The sequence below is a fragment of the Schistocerca americana genome, chromosome 11 (genome assembly GCF_021461395.2).
Source record: "Schistocerca americana isolate TAMUIC-IGC-003095 chromosome 11, iqSchAmer2.1, whole genome shotgun sequence".
In the NCBI taxonomy this organism is placed as follows: domain Eukaryota; kingdom Metazoa; phylum Arthropoda; class Insecta; order Orthoptera; family Acrididae; genus Schistocerca; species Schistocerca americana.
Window position 1 is genome coordinate 167,997,639 of NC_060129.1, and position 19,076 is coordinate 168,016,714.

The 19,076-nt window shown below is 42.4% G+C and overlaps 1 protein-coding gene across 1 annotated transcript in view; it reads left to right on the top strand.

The window, feature by feature from the left end:
* The window catches only part of LOC124554026, a 182,602-nt gene extending 165,519 nt beyond the window's left edge, over nt 1-17,083 (top strand). Inside the window, exons 9-10 of the mRNA XM_047128052.1 lie at nt 5,894-6,007; nt 16,873-17,083. Coding sequence (XP_046984008.1) covers nt 5,894-5,933 — 40 coding nt within the window. The 3' untranslated portion in view covers nt 5,934-6,007; nt 16,873-17,083. The remainder of the gene's footprint in view (nt 1-5,893; nt 6,008-16,872) is intronic.
* Nucleotides 17,084-19,076: the final 1,993 nt, after the last annotated feature.

The window sequence follows — 19,076 nt, forward strand, 5'->3', positions numbered from 1 at the left end:
AAAAGATTGCAACTTACCTTTTGACTTGTACTCCTAAATGAGAACAGCTATACTTTCTAAAAACTTTTATAATTCTTCATACAAAAAATCAGTACATTGTGCAGTGCCCAGTGTTGTAACAATTTCTCTCTTCTGTTTCAATTAGGAAATTGAATGATGAGAAAATTGACAACTTTGACGAGCGAGTCTTGAGGGAGACGATCGAGGAGTTCTACACGGTGCGGAAAGCGGTGCCCACGCTGGGGAAGCTCGTGTCCGCCCTGCGAGAGAAGACGGGCCTGGAGTGTGAGAGCGCCGCTCTGAGGAAGAGGTTGAAATCGATGGGGTTCGTCTGGAGGAAGGTCGAAGAAGAGGACGGGCGGACCTTCTTACTGGAACGGTTCAGTCTGGTGCGGTGGCGCTCGCGTTTCATCGTGCGGATGAAGCACACGAGGGAAGTCGGCAGGGAAATCTTCTACCTGGACGAGTCGTGGATCGACACGGGTCTGAACTGCGGCAAGTGCAGGGACGGAAGAGCGGCGGGCGGCGGCGGTGCGCTGGTCGTCCGGAGCGTCGGATCCCGGAAGGGGTTCGTCAGAGAGGCCCAGCTGTCGTTCCGCGTCGGGTCCGCGAAGAATTGGACCGGCACCGCCGACTTCGAGAAGTGGTTCGAGACGGGCGTGCTCCCGAACCTCCCGCCGGAGTCTGCCGTCGTGGTGGACGGTGCCCCGCACCACTGCAGGCGGGCCGACCCGGCGCCCTGCGTTTACGATCCGAAGTCGCACATGGTGACGTGGCTGCGCAGGAGGGGTGTCGCGTGCGACGAGACGATGATGAAGTACGTGCTGTGGGAGTTGATTCGGGCAAACGGCGGCTCTCGGAAGGACTACATTGTCGACCAGATGGCTTCCGTACGGGGCCACTCGGTGGTCCGACTGCCGCCGAACGTCCGCGGACTGAGTGCAGCCGACCTGGCGTGGGAAAAAGTTGTAAAGTACGTCCGACAGCACACGGCCCCGGGGCTATCGTTCGCCAAGCTGCAGAAGGTCGTGACCGCCGCCTTCCAGAGAGTTACTGCCACAGACTGGGAAGGCTACTGCGGGAAGGTGCGGGCCGTCGAGGAGGACTACTGGAGGCGCGACGGTGTCGCGGAGCGAGCTGTCGACGACGTCATTCTGAACCCCGGCACGCCCGACAGCGGTGATGAGAGCGAGGACTCGATCACGGAAGACGACGAGACCGAGAGCGACTGAGTGGGAGCGGTTCACAATTGTGCGCCTTCTGGCTGTCGATGTCGTAAGTCTTACGGCTATATGGTTCTGAATTCGTATCGATTTGCTTACTTTTATTTTACGTGTCTGGTCGTTTAGGACTAGATTGTGGAGCACATCTCTGTGGTCGTGGATCCTGATATTAACATCACAAAAGTTGTTGTTGTTGTAGTGGTCTTCAGTCCTGAGACTGGTTTGATGCAGCTCTCCATGCTGCCCTATCCTGTGCAAGCTTCTTCATCTCCCAGTACCTACTGCAACCTATGTCCATCTGAATCTGCTTAGTGTATTCATCTCTTGGTCTCCTGCTACGATTTTTACCCTCCACACTGCCCTCCAATACTAAATTGGTGATCCCTTGATGCCTCAGAACATATCCTACCAACTGATCCCTTCTTCTAGTCAAGTTGTGCCACGAAATCCTCTTCTCCCCAAATATCTTCAATACCTCCTCATTAGTTATGTGATCTACCCATCTAATCTTCAGCATTCTTCTGTAGCACCACATTTCGAAAGCTTCTATTCTCTTCTTGTCTAAACTATTTATTGTCCACATTTCACTTCCGTGCATGGCTACACTCCATACAAATACTTTTAGAAACGACTTCCTGACACTTAAATCTACATTCGATATTAACAAATTTCTCTCCTTCAGAAACGCTTTCTTTGCCATTGCCAGTCTACATTTTATATCCTCTTTTCTTCGACCATCATCAGTTATTTTGCTCTCCAAATAGCAAAACTCCTTTACTACTTTAAGCACCTCATTTGCTAATCTAATTCCCTCAGCATCACCTCATTTAATTCGACCACATTCCATTATCCTTGTTTTGCTTTTGTTGATGTTCATCTTATATCCTCCTTTCAAGACACTGTCCGTTCCGTTCAACTGCCATTCCAGGTTCTTTGCTGTCTCTGACAGAATTGCAATGTCATCGGTGAACCTCAAAGTTTTTATTTCTTCTCCGTGGATTTTAATACCTACTCCAAACTTTTCTTTTGTTTCCTTTACTGCTTCCTCAGTATACAGATTGAATAGCACCATTTAGTCACAAACATACGCCACAATTTTAGATGAACAATTGGTAACAGGTAGGTTTCTTAAATTAAAATGCAGAATGTAGGTACTTTTGAATATTTTATTTCGGTAGTTCCAATGTGATACATGTATCTTTGTGAACTTATCATTTCTGTGAACGAATTCTGTTGCAGCATGATTACCTGTAAATACCACATTAATGCAATAAATGCTCAAAATGATGTCTGTCAACCTCAATGCGTATGGCAATATGAGTAACGACATTCCTCTCAACAGCGAGTAGTTTGCCCTCCGTAATGTTCGCACACGCATTGACAATGCGCTGAAGCATGTTGTCAGGCGTTGTCAGTGGATCACGATAGCAAATATCCTTCAGATTTCCCCACAGAAAGAAATCGGAGGGACGTCAGATCCGGTGAATGTGCAGGCCACAACCAATCCACCTGTCATGAAATATGTTGTTCAATACCGCTTCAACCACACGCGAGCTATGTGCCGGACATCCATCATGTTGGAAGTACATCGCCATTCTGCCATGCAGTGAAACACCTTGTAGTAACATCAGTAGAACATTACGTAGGAAATCAGTATACATTGCACCATTTAGATTGCCATTGATAAAATGGGGGCCAATTGTCATTCCTCCCATAATGCCGCACGATACATTAACCCGCCAAGGTCGCTGATGTTCCACTTGTCGCAGCCCTCGTGGATTTTCTGTTGCCTAGTAGTGCATATTATGCCGGTTTACGTTACCGCTGATGGTGAATGACGCTCTGTGCAAAAAATCTGTCATCGTCCCGTAATTTCTCTTGTGCCCAGTGGCAGAACTGCACACGATGTTCAGAGTCATCGCCATGGAATTCCTGGTGCATAGAAATATGGTACGGGTGCAGTCGATGTTGATGTAGCATTCTCAGCCCCGACGTTTTTGAGATTCTTGATTCTCACACAATTTGTCTGCTACTGATGTGCGGAATAGCCGCGACATAAGCTAAAACACCTACTTGGGCATCATCATTTGTTGCAGATTGTGGTTGACGTTTCACATGTGGCTCAACACTTCCTGTTTCCTTAAATAACCTGTCTATCTGGCTAATGGTCCGGACACTTGGATGATATCGTCCAGGATACCGAGCAGCTTACATAGCACACGCCCGTTGGGCATTTTGATCAAAATATCCATACATCAACACGATATCGACCTTTACCGCAATTGGTAAACGGTCCATTTTAACACGGGTAATGTATCATGAAGCAAATACCGTACGCACTGACGGAATGTTACGGGATACCATGTACTTATATGTTTGTGACTATTACAGCGCCATCTATCACAAAGCGAAAAAATTGGTCCAACTAAAACATTCATATTCCTTTACGTACTACACGAATATATAATAAAAAATGGGGGTTCCTATTTTTTTTTAAAGCACACACACACACACACACACACAGACACAGTTGATATCCATTTGACCTATGGCAGTGGCATCTAGCGGGTCAACCATAGCGCCATCTGGTTTCCCCCTTCAAGCTAGACGAGTTTTGTTCTTTGTAGTTTTTTGTTTGATACTTACTTCATGAGATATTTGGCCCAGTCACTATCAGTGGACCACCCTGTATAGTGTGTGTGTGTGTGTGTGTGTGTGTGTGTGTGTGTGTGTGTTTGCGTGTGTTTGCTAGTGGTGTTTTTTGTATGAAAAAGAAAATAAAAAATAAATTTGTGTTCAGTTTGACAGTTCTGCTGTCACATGTTTTTGTAACAAAAGATCAGCTTGACAGTCTAATGAACATTCAAGTAGACACAGGCTATGGATTTTTGTAATATATAGTGGGAAAGTGTAGTTACCACAAATCTTGAAAGTTTCTTGACCAAGTTACTTCAAATTTTTACACGATATTCTGTTGACTATCCAGACAGAAATGCACATAGAAAGTTTGAAGAAATTATGAGGGGGGAGGGGGGTGGGGGTTATTCACAGAGGGAGTGGGGAGGAGGAGATGAATGGAGGGAGAGGGGGATGAGAAGATGCGAAAAAGGAGGGGGGGGGGGCAAGGCGTTTAGGAAGTATATGCAATTCACATACCTATTTAGCAATTGCGAAGAATTGCAGTATTTGCTAGTGTGTTATAGATTTGGTGTAACTTGCTCCAAGCAATTACAGCGTTTTGTTGGGAGTAGAGAGACACCCTGAGACAGTTCTGCACTATCCTCATGACTTGGGTCATTAGAGCTTTTGTGATTGGAAACCTATTTTCTGCACGCATTTGATGACGGGATACTGCTACGTACAGATGCCTAATTAGTGGAGGTAACAATTAACATACATTCTCAATGCAGTCAAGTAAAGCGAGCTGTGTCTCTGACAGTGAATGGGACAGTGGTGCTTGTGTAGCCTGGCGAGTTGTTAGCACGCCTCGAACAATTTTGAACTCAGATTGGGAGTGTGTTGGCACTTTTGGGCAGGGAGGGTATTTGTCTCTGAAAGTTGCCAATGTGTTGTCATACCCCACTGTGATGGACGTTTGAGGACCATTGTGACTTGCGAAACATTGGAGATCTGCCCTGTAGTGGTTCCACGTGGCCGTCACCAGCTGACAACTACCTACAAACTGTGGCTCCTAGGTTCTTGGAGAGATGTGACAGAAATAAGATTTGTGGGTTTTGAGGGAACTGGGAGGGGCGTGTATGCAACCGTGTCCACGTGACCAGTTTGGCCCCCAGCTGACCACCAGTTTCGTCCAAATTGCTGGTATATGCAGGGTTTGGCCAGAAGTAGGAGCTCCAGATAGTCAAGCATTTAGAAAGAATAGCATTTTTGGCCCGGATCGGGTGAGGCGGTTGTCATTTATGGTTTCCAGGTGGCCGTCGATGCGCAGAAAGAGTACCGAACGGTAATTTGAGGGTCGTGCTGTCAAGTCCCTTTGTGGAAAATTTATTTTTAGTTTTTTTTATGAAGATAAATCAAAATAATACTCCGTGTATTGTATTTATTAATGTTTTTGAAAGTGTCATCAAAAGGAAAGACAAAGGTAAATTTGGGATTGTGAATGAATTTCCAAGAAAGGTCTGTATTTGACAGCAACCGTGAGAGCTCTGCAAATAACTTTCGAAGAATAGTTGTAGTTGTAGTTGAAGTTGTGGCACTTCCCTTTCGTGAATGTATATGGCGACTCGACTGTAACGCAATGAGTAGGGAACACTGCGTGGCAGATCTGTCGGTTTGATCTGGTCTGAGCTACCTTTTACTGTTCTTCTTTCAGTACGGTTGTCTTTTTTTGTTTCATTCTCTCTGTCTGCCTACTCCTTACCACGACTGTTTGCAAATTTATTCTTCTCGACTTTGTCTCCGAGCGGGGCAGTGCTGTAAAGACATCTCATTATTCCAGCTACCGAATGATGAACACATCTTCAGTGATAATGTGCTGTATTGTTTTGACTATTTACATCAGTTTTGAAGTCAGATCCAATTATCAATAACCCGTAACTTCAAATATGTAATTCAGTATGTCTGAACACAGCAAGCTCAACTTAAGATATAAGATTTACAGTCTTCGTTCGTCACGTGTGTTTACATTGTAGTACGTCTGTTTTCTCTAGGGTGTTCGCGACACCTTCGAGCGGCGTCACCGAGGCATAAATATCGCTGTCCGCGCTGCACCTTGCCCCTGCTGTGTTACGCCACTGCATAGGCACCGGACATCACAGATTGGGGTACGCACCGTCAATTATTCTAAAAATGTAATATGTTTATAAAAAGCACACCAACCTTTTGCCAGCATGTGCATCTTCAGTGGAACGTAGGTCATTCTCACGAATAACCCACGTTACTGTACGGAGTGTACAGGACTTAGTTTCATTTTGATATTTGAACAGTCCTCGGCACCTGCAAGTAAACAATAGGTTCCCTTTGCTGGTAAAATTGGTTGTCAGGGACAATGCTAGCTACGCCCTTGCTCATTTGTTTACCAGTATTTGGTGAAATGATGCATTACGTGTGGTTATCTGTAAACTGTGTGATGAAGCAGAACCTTTTGTGACTGTAAACAAAGTTTTTTTCTCCCTCTCTATAGAAATTTTAAAGTAACTGTGTAACTGTAAAATTGTGGTGTTTAAAACACACGGAAGTAGCCAGAAACATTACTGCTTCCCTTATTTGTACAATGAATGTCAGCTGAGCAGGGTAATGTTGATAATGGTGGTGGTGGTGGTGGTGGTGGTGGTGGTGGCGGTGGCGGCGGCAGTGATGGTGGTGATGTTTAATTTGTGGGGCACTCAACAGTGCAATCATCAGTGCTTGTACACATTCCCAGTCTGTACACACTCCAGTCTAGCCACTTTCACGAATAATGAGGACAACACAAACATCCAGTCCCCGGGGAGAGAAAATCCCCAACCCGGCCGGGAATCGAACCCGGGACCCCGTGATTCAGAGATAGCAATGCTAGCCACTGGACCACGAGCTGCGGACCCGAGCAGGGTAAATCGTCAACTGTAAAATAACAAAAGTAACTAATTTCACACACAAAGCTCTTGTGTGCACTTTACACTCTCTTCCTGGAAATTTATTTGCAATCTCAAATTTTCCTTTGGTTTTCCGTTTTATGCCTTTTATGATAATCTTTACGAATACACCATATGAAGCACTGTTTTCATTTATTTTTAGTTTAACTAACTTAAAAATTCAAAATTAAAATATGTATATATATATATATTCGGAAAGGACATACCCTGAGAACCACAGATTACTGTTGGCACACCTCCTGCTGTGTTAAGCACGATTTATAAACTACACTAACATAAAAGGTCATGCTTCGCCTGACCCACTACAGAATTGCGTTTTTTGCCATCTGGAGCTCCCATGTCTGTCACTTTCAGCACTGGCCACGCCCTGCGAGTACCATAAATTTGGACAAAAGCGGTGATGACAAGTAGGTGCAGTCCCCTCGTTAACAATATTCTGTGAACAACGGTACAATCCCTCTCCTTCCCACCCCATGCAATCACTGTGGTGGGTGAAGAAGGTGGTTGTTGTGGTCTTCAGTCCTGAGACTGGTTTGATGCAGCTCTCCATGCTACTCTATCCTGTGCAAGCTTCTTCATCTCCCAGTACCTACTGCAACCTACATCCTTCTGAATCTTCTTAGTGTATTCATCTCTTGGTCTTCCCCTACGATTTTTACCCTCCACGCTGCCGTCCAATGCTAAATTTGTGATCCCTTGATGCCTCAGAATGTGTCCTACCAACCGATCCCTTCTTCTTGTCAAGTTGTGCCACAAACTCCTCTTCTCCCCAATTCTATTCAATACTTCCTCAGTAGTTATGTGATCTATCCATCTAATTTTCAGCATTCTTCTGTAGCACCACATTTCAAAAGCTTCTATTCTCTTCTTGTCCAAACTATTTATCGTCCACGTCTCACTTCCATACATGGCTACACTCCATACAAATACTTCCAGAAACGACTTTCTGACATTTAAATCTATACTCGATGTTAACAAATTTCTCTTCTTCAGAAACGCTTTCCTTCCAATTGCCAGTCTACATTTTATATCCTCTCTACTTCGACCATCATCAGTTATTTTGCTCCCCAAATAGCAAAACTCCTTTACTACTTTAAGTGTCTCATTTCCTAATCTAATTCCCTCAGCATCACCCGACTTAATTCTACTACATTCCATTATCTTCGTTTTGCTTTTGTTGATGTTCATCTTATATCCTCCTTTCAAGACACTGTCCATTCCGTTCAACTGCTCTTCCGAGTCCTTTGCTGTTTCTGACAGAATTACAATGTCATCGGCAAAGCTCAAAGTTTTTATTTCTTCTCCCTGGATTTTAATACCTACTCCAGATTTTTCTTTTGTTTCCTTTACTGCTTGCTCAATATACAGATTGAATAACATCGGGGAGAGGCTACAACCCTGTCTCACTCCCTTCCCAACCACTGCTTCTCTTTCATGTCCCTCGACTCTTATAACTGCCATCTGGTTTCTGTACAAATTGTAAATAGCCTTTCGCTCCCTGTATTTTACCCCTGCCACCTTCATAATTTGAAAGAGAGTATTCCAGTCAATATTGTCAAAATCTTTCTCTAAGTCTAGAAATGCTAGAATGTAGGTTTGCCTTTCGTTAATCTTTCTTCTAAGATAAGTCATAGGGTCAGTATTGCCTCACGTGTTCCAACATTTCTACAGAATCCACACTGATCTTCCCCGAGGTAGGCTTCTACCAGTTTTTCCATTCGTCTGTAAAGAATTTGCATTAGTATTTTGCAGCTGTGACTTATTAAACTGATAGTTCGGTAATTTTCACATCTGTCGAGACCTGCTTTCTTTGGGATTGGAATTATTATATTCTTCTTGAAGTCTGACGGTATTTCGCCTGTCTCGTACAACTTGCTCACCAGATGGTAGAGTTTTGTCAGGACTGGCTCTCCCAAGACCGTCAGTAGTTCTAATGGAATGTTGTCTATTCCCGGGACCTTGTTTCGACTCAGATCTTTCAGTGCTCTGTCAAACTCTTCACGCAGTATCGTATCTCCCATTTCATCTTCATCTACATCCTCTTCCATTGCCCTTGTATAGACCCTCTATATACTCATTCCACCTTTCTGCCTTCCCTTCTTTGCTTAGAACTGGGTTTCCATCTGAGCTCTTGAAATTCATGCAAGTGGTGCTCCTTTCTCCAAAGGTCTCTTTAATTTTCCTGTAGGCAGTATCTGTCTTACCCCCTAGTGAGACAAGCCTCTACATCCTTACAGAAGGGAATGAACCCAGTATCATTGACGGGGTACATCCAACTCCTGACATTTCTCATAGAAGAGTGTGAGACAGCCAGGATTCCACGTTCCATAAGAAGAGGGCTCCAGGGGCGGGCCTGGCTTTTTGAAGCCAGCTATACAGCACTGTAGGATGGGCTCGCAGGCGTCATACCCTGCAGGTGTCCATCAGAATAGGCTCTCGTTTCCATTTAATTGACGGAAATTTTTTCAAAATTTCCGGTGATACTGTTGACCCTTAAATATAATAGCACTACTCAGAGCAGTGGTGTTACGTAGAGAGTAAGGTATGTTTCTGAGCTACAGAAGGTTGTGGGTTTGAATCGGGCACTACGGAATTTTATTTTTAAGTCTTTATCAAACTGACTGATCATTATCTTTATTGAATTAATTAAAGTGTATTTCATTAAATTTCTAATTGTTTGTGGCTCGATTTTCGTCGTGGTCTCTGTTGCTCCTTTGGTTTACCCGCGTCTCGCATGTGCCATCCTCGCAGAGTTCCAGGGTGCCACCATCTTTTACACTGACGGTTCTAAGACTACCGATAAGGTGGGATGCACTTTCACATCTCCTGCTGGTTTCGAGCACCATTTGTTGCCAGGATGGTGTAGTGTATTTACAGCAGAGCTCCTAGCCATTCACAGGGCCCTCCTTTCTTGTTTCTCAGGCCTCTCTCCATACTGTTTTATTTTGTTCGGACTCCGTGAGCAGCCTGCAGGCTATCGATCGATGCTACTCTTGTCACCCCTCGGTCTCTGCCATCCGTGATGTTCTCTCAGCCCTTGAGCGTGCCGCCTGTTAGATCGTCTTTCTCTGGGTCCCGAGTCACGTGGGAATCCCAGGGAATGAATTGGCTGACCACTTGGCTAGAGAAGCAGATACTTACCATCCATTTCCTTTCTCGATTCCAGCTGCGTATATGCAGATCTACGTCAAATGTCTCTTTGCCCAACAGTGGAATGCCATCTGGATCGCTACTGCTCATAGTAATAAACTCCCTACAATCAAGGAGTCTAGTGCAGTTTGGGGTGCTTCTTTCCGCCCCTCTCGGAAGGAGTTCACTGTTTCATGCCATTTACGCATTGGCCGTACCCGACTCTCTCATTGTTTCCTTCTACGTAATGACGCACCCCTACAATGTGGTTGTGGCACCCGACTGACAATATCTCACATTGGTGGCATGTCCCCTTCTTTCGACCCTTCGTGTTCTACCGTATCTTCCTTCGCCGTCGGCGTTGTCGTTGTTACCGTGAGACACCGTTATACCAAGAGGAAAGGCGCGTCGATCGTAGAGCATGAGATATGATGACCTTAAGCCATTAACAACACACAACGGTCACGGTAGTACCTGATTCCAGAATAGCTGCAGTAGTTAAGATCTACGAACTATCCCCTCTTGACCAGGTCCCAAAAACTTAACTCGTAACGAGATCCCTTCAAAGCAAATTGTCATAATGATTGTCTATAAGGGCTTCGTACAACGAGAAGAAATGTTACAGCTTATGGAATAATAACAGATACGACCAAACTGTCTTGTCTCTTCTGCTTTATTTAACATAACTTCGTTCACAGTTTCATTTCGCATTCACCACTCATTCACCGAAACCCTTTGATGAACAGTTTTGGTTGCTTGACACCAACAGTCAATGATAATGATACAGCTTTTCTCCTTTTTATAAATTGAAGCCCTCTCTCCGCGATATAATAATAAAAAAAAAAAAAAAAACGGTCTCAATACCGCGTCCCTCGTGAGATGCGAATAGACTTATCCCGGAATTGACCGTCCTGTAGGTGTACTCAGTTTAATGACCACACTTTGCTATCCGCAATTTTGCGTAACTGAATGTCCATTTGCTAGTTTGATTATACACTGTAGCTATTTAAAATTCGCCCCTATATTTTTCACAACGCACAATTAGCACTTCTTTTTTTTTCTAAGAGTAAACGGAAAAAAAGACGCCATATCATCGGCTTAGTCGATAGAAAGCAAAACACCTTAATATTCCCAATTTTACCTCTTCTTATAGGATCGGTTACCTTACTCATTAATTTACTGCATATTATTTCCAATAACACTAAACAGGTATCACCGTTATATTTTAATTGGATTCAAAAGCATGTTACTGCTATTATGACCGACCAAATCGTAACAAATCGCGCGGCGAGCGTTTTTAACGATAACTTTACGCTATTCAAGTTCCGTTACAGCTATCTTGACTCGTAATGTTACAGTGTCTTCCTGCTTCCTTAAATTTAATTTTAGCAGACGATCCACGGATGGCTGACCCGGTCCTCGGTTTCTTCCGTGAAAGTGGTTTTTATTTCCAGATATAAGGTTCTCCTTTAGTCTTGGAGCAGGGCCGGGGTGGTTGTGGTTGGGACTCCTTTTGCAGTCTTCACAGTCTGTGACCCCATGACTGCCCCTTTTTCTTCCAGTTTTTATATTTTATCTCACCTTTTATGCTTTTGCTGTGTCTGTGTTTAATGTTCATTCTTTTATAGTTTGACTCTTCTGCCTGAATCCTTCCACTTTTAGCAGACCGTCTTCCTTATGTAATCCACTTTGTAATCACGGGACTGATGACCTCGCCGTTGGGTTCCATACTCTCTCACTCAATCAATCGGTCAATCACTCATTTTCATCATTACTTTATTGGCTCTCATTTTTTTTCCAGTCATTGTATTTTCTATTTGAATCTTCACCCGTGTGACTTTAACTATTTTTATCTATCTACCATAATACTTTAAATGTTTGAAAATGGTAATGAATTGGGTAGAAAACAAAAGATTAAATTATATATACTGTGTAGTGGCGTCAAAAACTAATTTTTTGTTACAAGACTTACATTTTTTGAATGATAATTTTCATACAAACATTTGAAACATAGATTTCTAGTCATACTATTGACAAAATTACCCTGATAAAGATTTAAATGAAAGAAGGGATTATAAATAAAATAAAATTCAAGTAAATTGAGAAACAGAAATAATGAATACAGTAACACGGACGAAAATATAAGATAACAAAACGGAAAAACTTAAATTGAAGTAAATATCAAATTAATTAAAATCAAACGGACAGAGATTCCAAATGAAAAAAGAATGATAGGAAGAAAAACTGATAGCAGATAAATTCAGTTCAGTGATGAAAATGATGCACCAAAGGATTGGAAATAAAGAAATTATATTCAAACTAATTATTCAAATAAAAATAATGACTGTCATATCAATAAATACTTAAAAGTAAAATTATGTAGTACCTGGTGGGATTCGAACTGACGACGTCTCGCACATCACTACACTTCACCACCACCACCACCACCACCACCACCACCACCACCACAGTTATCAGCAGTGTGGTTATATTTGAGGCTGTAGAGGAGGGACACCCAACATTTCGACACACGAACTGTGTGCTGGCACGATTGCCACAGCTTTCTTGACGGACCGCACACTTTCCCCACATCTACGCCACACTGTCTGAGTGTGCAGAGGGAGAAGAGGGGAGGAACTGTAAACACACTGTTTAAATGGCACTGCATACAACTGGGTTTTATATTTCTTATTTTTCAACATCATAGATCACAAAACAAGCTTTCAGCATTAATCAATTACTTTTGGTGCGCTCAAAATGTGATATAGTTTTCATCTGGTACAAACTGTTGACATACGGAAAGATACAGACAGTTCACAGATTTTTCACTCTCCAGTTGCCAATTAATCACAACTTATTTAGTTTCATAATAAAAAAATCCTGTTGACACACACATATTGTTAGTAATATTGAAATTTTAAACATTGTTATTGGCTGAAGTCCAGCAACTGTGCATTAAGTTAATTACAGAATGTGTCCCTCAAACTGGAATTAAGTTGTTTCTCATCTTGCAGTGTCTTACTGTGGACAGTGTGCAGCCAAGTCCTCTTAAAATGTGAGGTCTGTAATCCATTCTGGATGTTCTAATTTTCATTCCTGTTTTCCTTTTTCCTTCATAAATTCAGCAATAGTGGGTTTTAAATCGGAAAATTGTTCCGAGCCACCCCTTGACTTGACCAACATCCTTTGCAATAATATGTGATGTCTCCACACGCTGTGTTCAGTTTAGTCGTGAAGTGTTGCAACAGGCAGTTTATTGATGTGTGTGTCTTCAGAAAAGTTATTGCTCATACCACCAGTTTTCTAATAAAAATGCCATTTTTATGCGTGATGAGGGCACCTTGCCACAAAGCCGAACATGTTTCCTTGTACTTGGAAGAAAAGCAACTGAAAGTGTTACGAGCAATATTGTATGTGAAAGCTTAGGTTTTTGGCGTAACTATACCGTATGTATATTAATTTAAACCATTAACTTTTCCTGTTTGTGTACTTACTTACTTCACTTTGTGTGTCCTATCTAAATGCACTTCTTCTAAATCTCTGCAAATTTAATGGCCTTTTCATTGCAAAAAAATAGATCTCCTGCTGTGCAAACAAACTCCATCCTTGGGCACATGAGAAAATGTTCAGTTGTCTGTGTTTCTCCACTTTCATTCTGTCATCTTCAGAGTAGCCCCACTGAACCATATTTGCTTTGCATTTTGCGACTCGTATTCTTAATCTGTTCTGTGATCGTGCAATGTATTTTAGTTACTGCCCTTGTGTGATTCCCTCTTTGGGACACAGGTTTGTATTTCGTAGAGAGCCCAACCGTAAAGCTCTAGGCAGCGAGCCTCAGGTTGGCATTCTAGCAGTGCTGTCTGTGGGATAAAGCTCTTCCTTGGCTTAATACGAGTAGATTAGATGAGATTAATACTTGTTCCAGATATCATGAACAGGACACCTCGTAATGATGTGGAATGTGTCAGTATAACAAAAGATTTCTTTACATGCTGTAATTCAAGCCCACTTTTCTTGTTTCTTTCTTCTTCTTCCTCTTCTCCTTCTTCTTTTAAGATTAATAATTTATATCTCATAATTTGCCCTAGTTCCTTAAATAAATGTTTTCAAGATGATCTTGGCTGGGCTGTGCGTATTATTCTGATTGTGCACTTTTGTAGTGAATACTTTTTACTTCAAGGCAGATTACCCTAAAATAGGAAAATAAATGAGAGTCCATTTGCAGAGAAACATGTAATAATTGTCTGAAAGACATTTACAATTTTCTCAGCTGATTCGTATTTGTTGGGTGTGATTACTGTGCCTGGATCATCAGCAAAAAGAACTAGCTTTGCATCTTTGTGAATATAGAGGCGCATGTATCTGATATATATTAAGAACAGTAAGGGACTGAAGACTGAACCTTGTGGGACTCCATTCTTGATACTGACCCAGTTGGAACAGTTTTTGTAGTTATACATTAAGTGCCGTGGGTCAATTTGCTACACGTAAAGTGCCCTCTGCCACACACCGTTGGGTGGCTTGCGGAGTATAAATGTAGATGTAGATATTTACACCAGCTAATGTGGCCACGTCACACTTTTAATTAATTTTCAGGCACTTTGGATGTGATTTCAATATTGAAACTGTGGGAACTTATTGTCCGTGAGTTGTACTAACAAATAAAAAATAAATCGAAAATTGACATTTTTGATCAAATTCATCAACGTCTCCCCTTAATTGTTTTGACATTAGGTGGACTACATTCATTCACACGGCGATAATTTCCTTTGCGCAGTAATCGGCGATTTTGTTTCTGCAAACCACACTAGTGCTTGCACGCAGTGCTGGGGAGTCGCCATTTTCACTCCATGGGACCATGCTGCACTCTGGCGATGATTAAAATATATCTAAAAAACACAGATGATGTGACTTACCGAACGAACAAACATACACATGAAATTCAAGCTTTCGCCACAAACTGTTGCCTCATCAGGAAAGAGGGAAGGAGAGGGAAAGACGAAAGGATGTGGGTTTTAAGGGAGAGGGTAAGGAGTCATTCCAATCCCGGGAGCAGAAAGACTTACTTTAGGGGGAAAAAAGGGGTATACCCCTTTCCGCTCCCGGGATTGGAATGACTCCTTACCCTCTCCCTTAAAACCCACATCCTTTCGTCTTTCCCTCTCCTTCCCTCTTTCCTGATGAGGCAACAGTTTGTTGCGAAAGCTTGAATTTCATGTGTATGTTTGTGTTTGTTTGTGTGTCTATCGACCTGCCAGCACTTTCGTTCGGTAAGTCACATCATCTGTGTTTTTAGATATATTTTTCCCACGTGGAATGTTTCCCTCTATTATATTCATATCATTAATTTGAACCCAACAATTACGTTTGTTATTGTCACTGTTGCATTTCGAAATCTTTCCTGTCATCTTATTTTCTCTTTCTGTTTTTGCAAGTAGTTTCACTTTGTATTCACCTTCTCCTCTTTACCGAATCTACAATACAATTTTATCCTGCCTATATATACTCAATAATACGTAACCCACTTCCAAACCATAACCAAAAAATTTTTTTTTCTTCCGCTTTCAACAATACTGCTGCTACAAAATCCACCGTTTCCAGTTCACAAACAGTTCCTTTCAGCTATTAAACAGCCATTTCGGCTAGTTCCAGTAACTTTCACTTTTTTTCCATTTCCGTTTTTCCCACATCACTGATCTTTTTTAGCCACTTCCCACAGGTTTTAACGTCATTATTTCTTCGTCAGACAATTGTTAGCCTCATTTTCACAATCTGCCACCACAAAACCACTCCTTTTAATACATTTACACGCAGTTTTTTCGAAATTTTCCCGAATTGCTCCACCCTTTAACGTGTTTTGGCGGCAACACAACCACATAACCTTTGTGCACATCGTTTTCTACCAACCCAAGTTCACCACAGGATCAACATAACCCAGCTATAACCAACACCTTTTCGCCTTTTTTCACACCAGATCCCAGTTGCTTTCTAGTTCACCTTATCTCTCGCTATATATTTTTATTTTCATTTTCATTTCAGCCTCATGTTACACTTTCCACCTTCTAATACCACGCCACCCTCGCAACATCCCCACAACGACCCCATTAAGTCTTATTTACATTCCCTCCGCAAACATGCCTTCGCCCTAGCCAGATTACACTCCCATATTTTATTTTCTCAGGCTTGTCTGACATTTGGCATTACCCCCAAAGGCCTCACACTTAAAGTTCCCATCTCTGGCTGTAATCCTTCTTTCCATCAGTCCCTATACCAGTTCCAAACTGAACAATCCATTGCCCTCACCCCCCTAATCCTTCACCTACACATCAACTCAGCCAGTGGTATAAAGATGATGTGACTTATCAAACGAAAGCGCTGGCAGGTTGATAGACACACAAACATACACACAAAATTCAAGCTTTCGCAACCCATGGTTGCTTCATCAGGAAAGAGGGAAGGAGAGGGTAAGGAGTCATTCCAGTCCCGGGAGCGGAAAGACTTACCTTAGGGGGAAAAAAGGACAGGTACACACACACACACACACACACACACACACACACACACACAACCATCCACACATACACAGACACAAGCAGACATTTGTAAAGGCAAAGTATACCTGTCCTTTTTTCCCCCTAAGGTAAGTCTTTCCGCTCCCGGGATTGGAATGATTCCTTATCCTCTCCCTTAAAACCCACATCCTTTCGTCTTTCCCTCTCCTTCCCTCTTTCCTGATGAAGCAACCGTTGGTTGCGAAAGCTTGAATTTTGTGTGTATGTTTGTGTTTGTTTGTGTGTCTATGACCTGCCAGCACTTTCGTTTGGTAAGTCACATCATCTTTGTTTTTATATATATTATATCCATTCCTTATTGTTGATTGCTTCATTTTTTATCATAATTAGAAACACTTCTTTTCACTTTTGCAGGTTGATACAGCACACTACACTAATGGTGGCCTTGCCTCACTGGGTGAAGAATTGTAGGCTGTGATTGGCACCACTGCATTCTACGTAGGCACGACAACCGACAAGCCGTCTGTCCACACGAACGGCCACCGACAAACTGGCCAAAAAACAAGTGGACCACCCTGTAGCCAAACGTGATATCCCTCATCTCAATGACTGCTTCACAGCCTTCCCACCAACAACAGCTTTTCTGAATTGCACAGGTGGGAACTTTCCCTGCCATACATCCTACGTTCCCGTAACCCTCGACCTTCATTAGTCACTGTCCTCACCCATCCAGCCCCCTCCTTGTTCCCATTCCAGCACTGCACAGCCGTCATTTCACCACCACACCCAGTCTTTTAATTTATTTTTATTTCTCTCCTTTCCACTACCGTATTTACTTGAATTTAAGCCGCACTTTTTTTCCGGTTTTTGCAATCCAAAAAACTGCCGGCGGCTTAGAATCGAGTGCAAAGTAAGCGGAAGTTCTGAAAAATGTTGGTAGGTGCCGCCACAACTAACTTCTGCCGTCGAATATATGTAGCGCTACGCAGGCATGCTTTGCAGGCACAAAGATAAATACTGGCGCCAAAACCACTGCGTCTTCTTTTTTTTAAAAAAAAAAAAAAAAAAAAAGAGGAGGAGACAATTTTTTTTCTCTGCCCCAAGTTTCGACCACTGCATTTTCATACATTATCCAACGAAGTAAATACAATTTCTGTATTGTTCATCTTCGAATGTAGCAACATTTCAGTGTACTACGAAAATCCGACTGGCAAGACTGTTTGGAATGTTTGTCAATATGTCCAACTCTACGTTCTGAATTTTTTCCTACCTGTGAGAAGAGATGGTTACTAATAGGAACTTTTATGAATTGTGAATCACATGCAGTATTCTCTTCACCCTAAGAATAATACGAATATAAACATTTTGCCGTGTATTCTTTAATATAAACATTTTGCCATGTATTCTTTCATGTTTGCTGCTATCTCATTTAAATCCTGTCTGCCTAATAAACTACGAAACTCGAGTGAGAGAACAGCAAATGTGGAAGAATATACATATTATGTCATGTTTATATTCATATTACTCTTATGCCCAATAGTGATACAGTCAGAAATGAAGCACGGCAATTGACTAGATTTTTAAATCTAAGATGACTCTAATTTCTGTGCAGAATATAATGTACTAAAGAGGCGTCTGCAAAGATTTTCAAACAGAGAAAAATTTTCGCTAAACTCTCGTTTAGAACATCTTCTATCATACGCAGTCTGTTACTTGGTTCTTGTTGATCATTATCAAAGAAAGCAGCAGTGTAAGTAACAACAAATAGCAGTCTCTTGCCATTGTTTCGCTAATGAGACGATTCCTCTCTGTCTCTCTCCCTCTCTTTTTTTTAAACTGTAAGCGGCGGTAGCGTGCACAAAAGCAAGCCGTGCCGTGAGCGGCCGTAAACACTCATTAACAGAATGCGACAACCAATGCATGACACAGTACAGTAATGCATTTTCAGCTTAGAGCGATGTAAACACCTATAACAAAGAGAACGGCACTTATCAGATCAAAGAAAAATAAGCAATAAATTCAAACCAGATGAAGCACACGAAAAAGGAAGGGTACCCTTATAAATACTGACTGAGCACCTGACGCATAGCAACAGCTACCTGGTAAAGCTTAACTGCTAAGCTTACGACTCGAACCAAACTACTGTAGCTGTATCGTCATCCATTCGACCTAAATTGTGTCTCATATTACACTGGACCAACTTCGTTTCGATATGGAGGTGTGGCCTAAAGCTTTTCTCTTCCCTTGAATTTCAAGTCTCAAATTTCAGGTGCGGCTTAGATTCGGGAAATTTTTTTTCCTTGATTTCGAGTCTCATTTTTCAGGTGCGGCTTAGATTCGAGTAAATACAGCACTTACCCCCTCCCCCTCTGCACCTTCTCTCCTGCCCTCTGTCTAAACTGCAACACTTCACTGTCCGCCACTCCCACCATACTACCCCTCCCCCTCCCCGCCCCAGCCTCCTCCTTACCCCCACCTAGTTGCCACTCCCATCGTGCACTGGTGCTGCTGCTCGCAGCGTAGTTTCAGCTCTCTGAGACTGCAGATGTGTGTGCAAGTTGCACTTGCGTGAGTGTCTGTGTGTGTATGTGTGTCTACTGCTGACAAAGGCATTAATA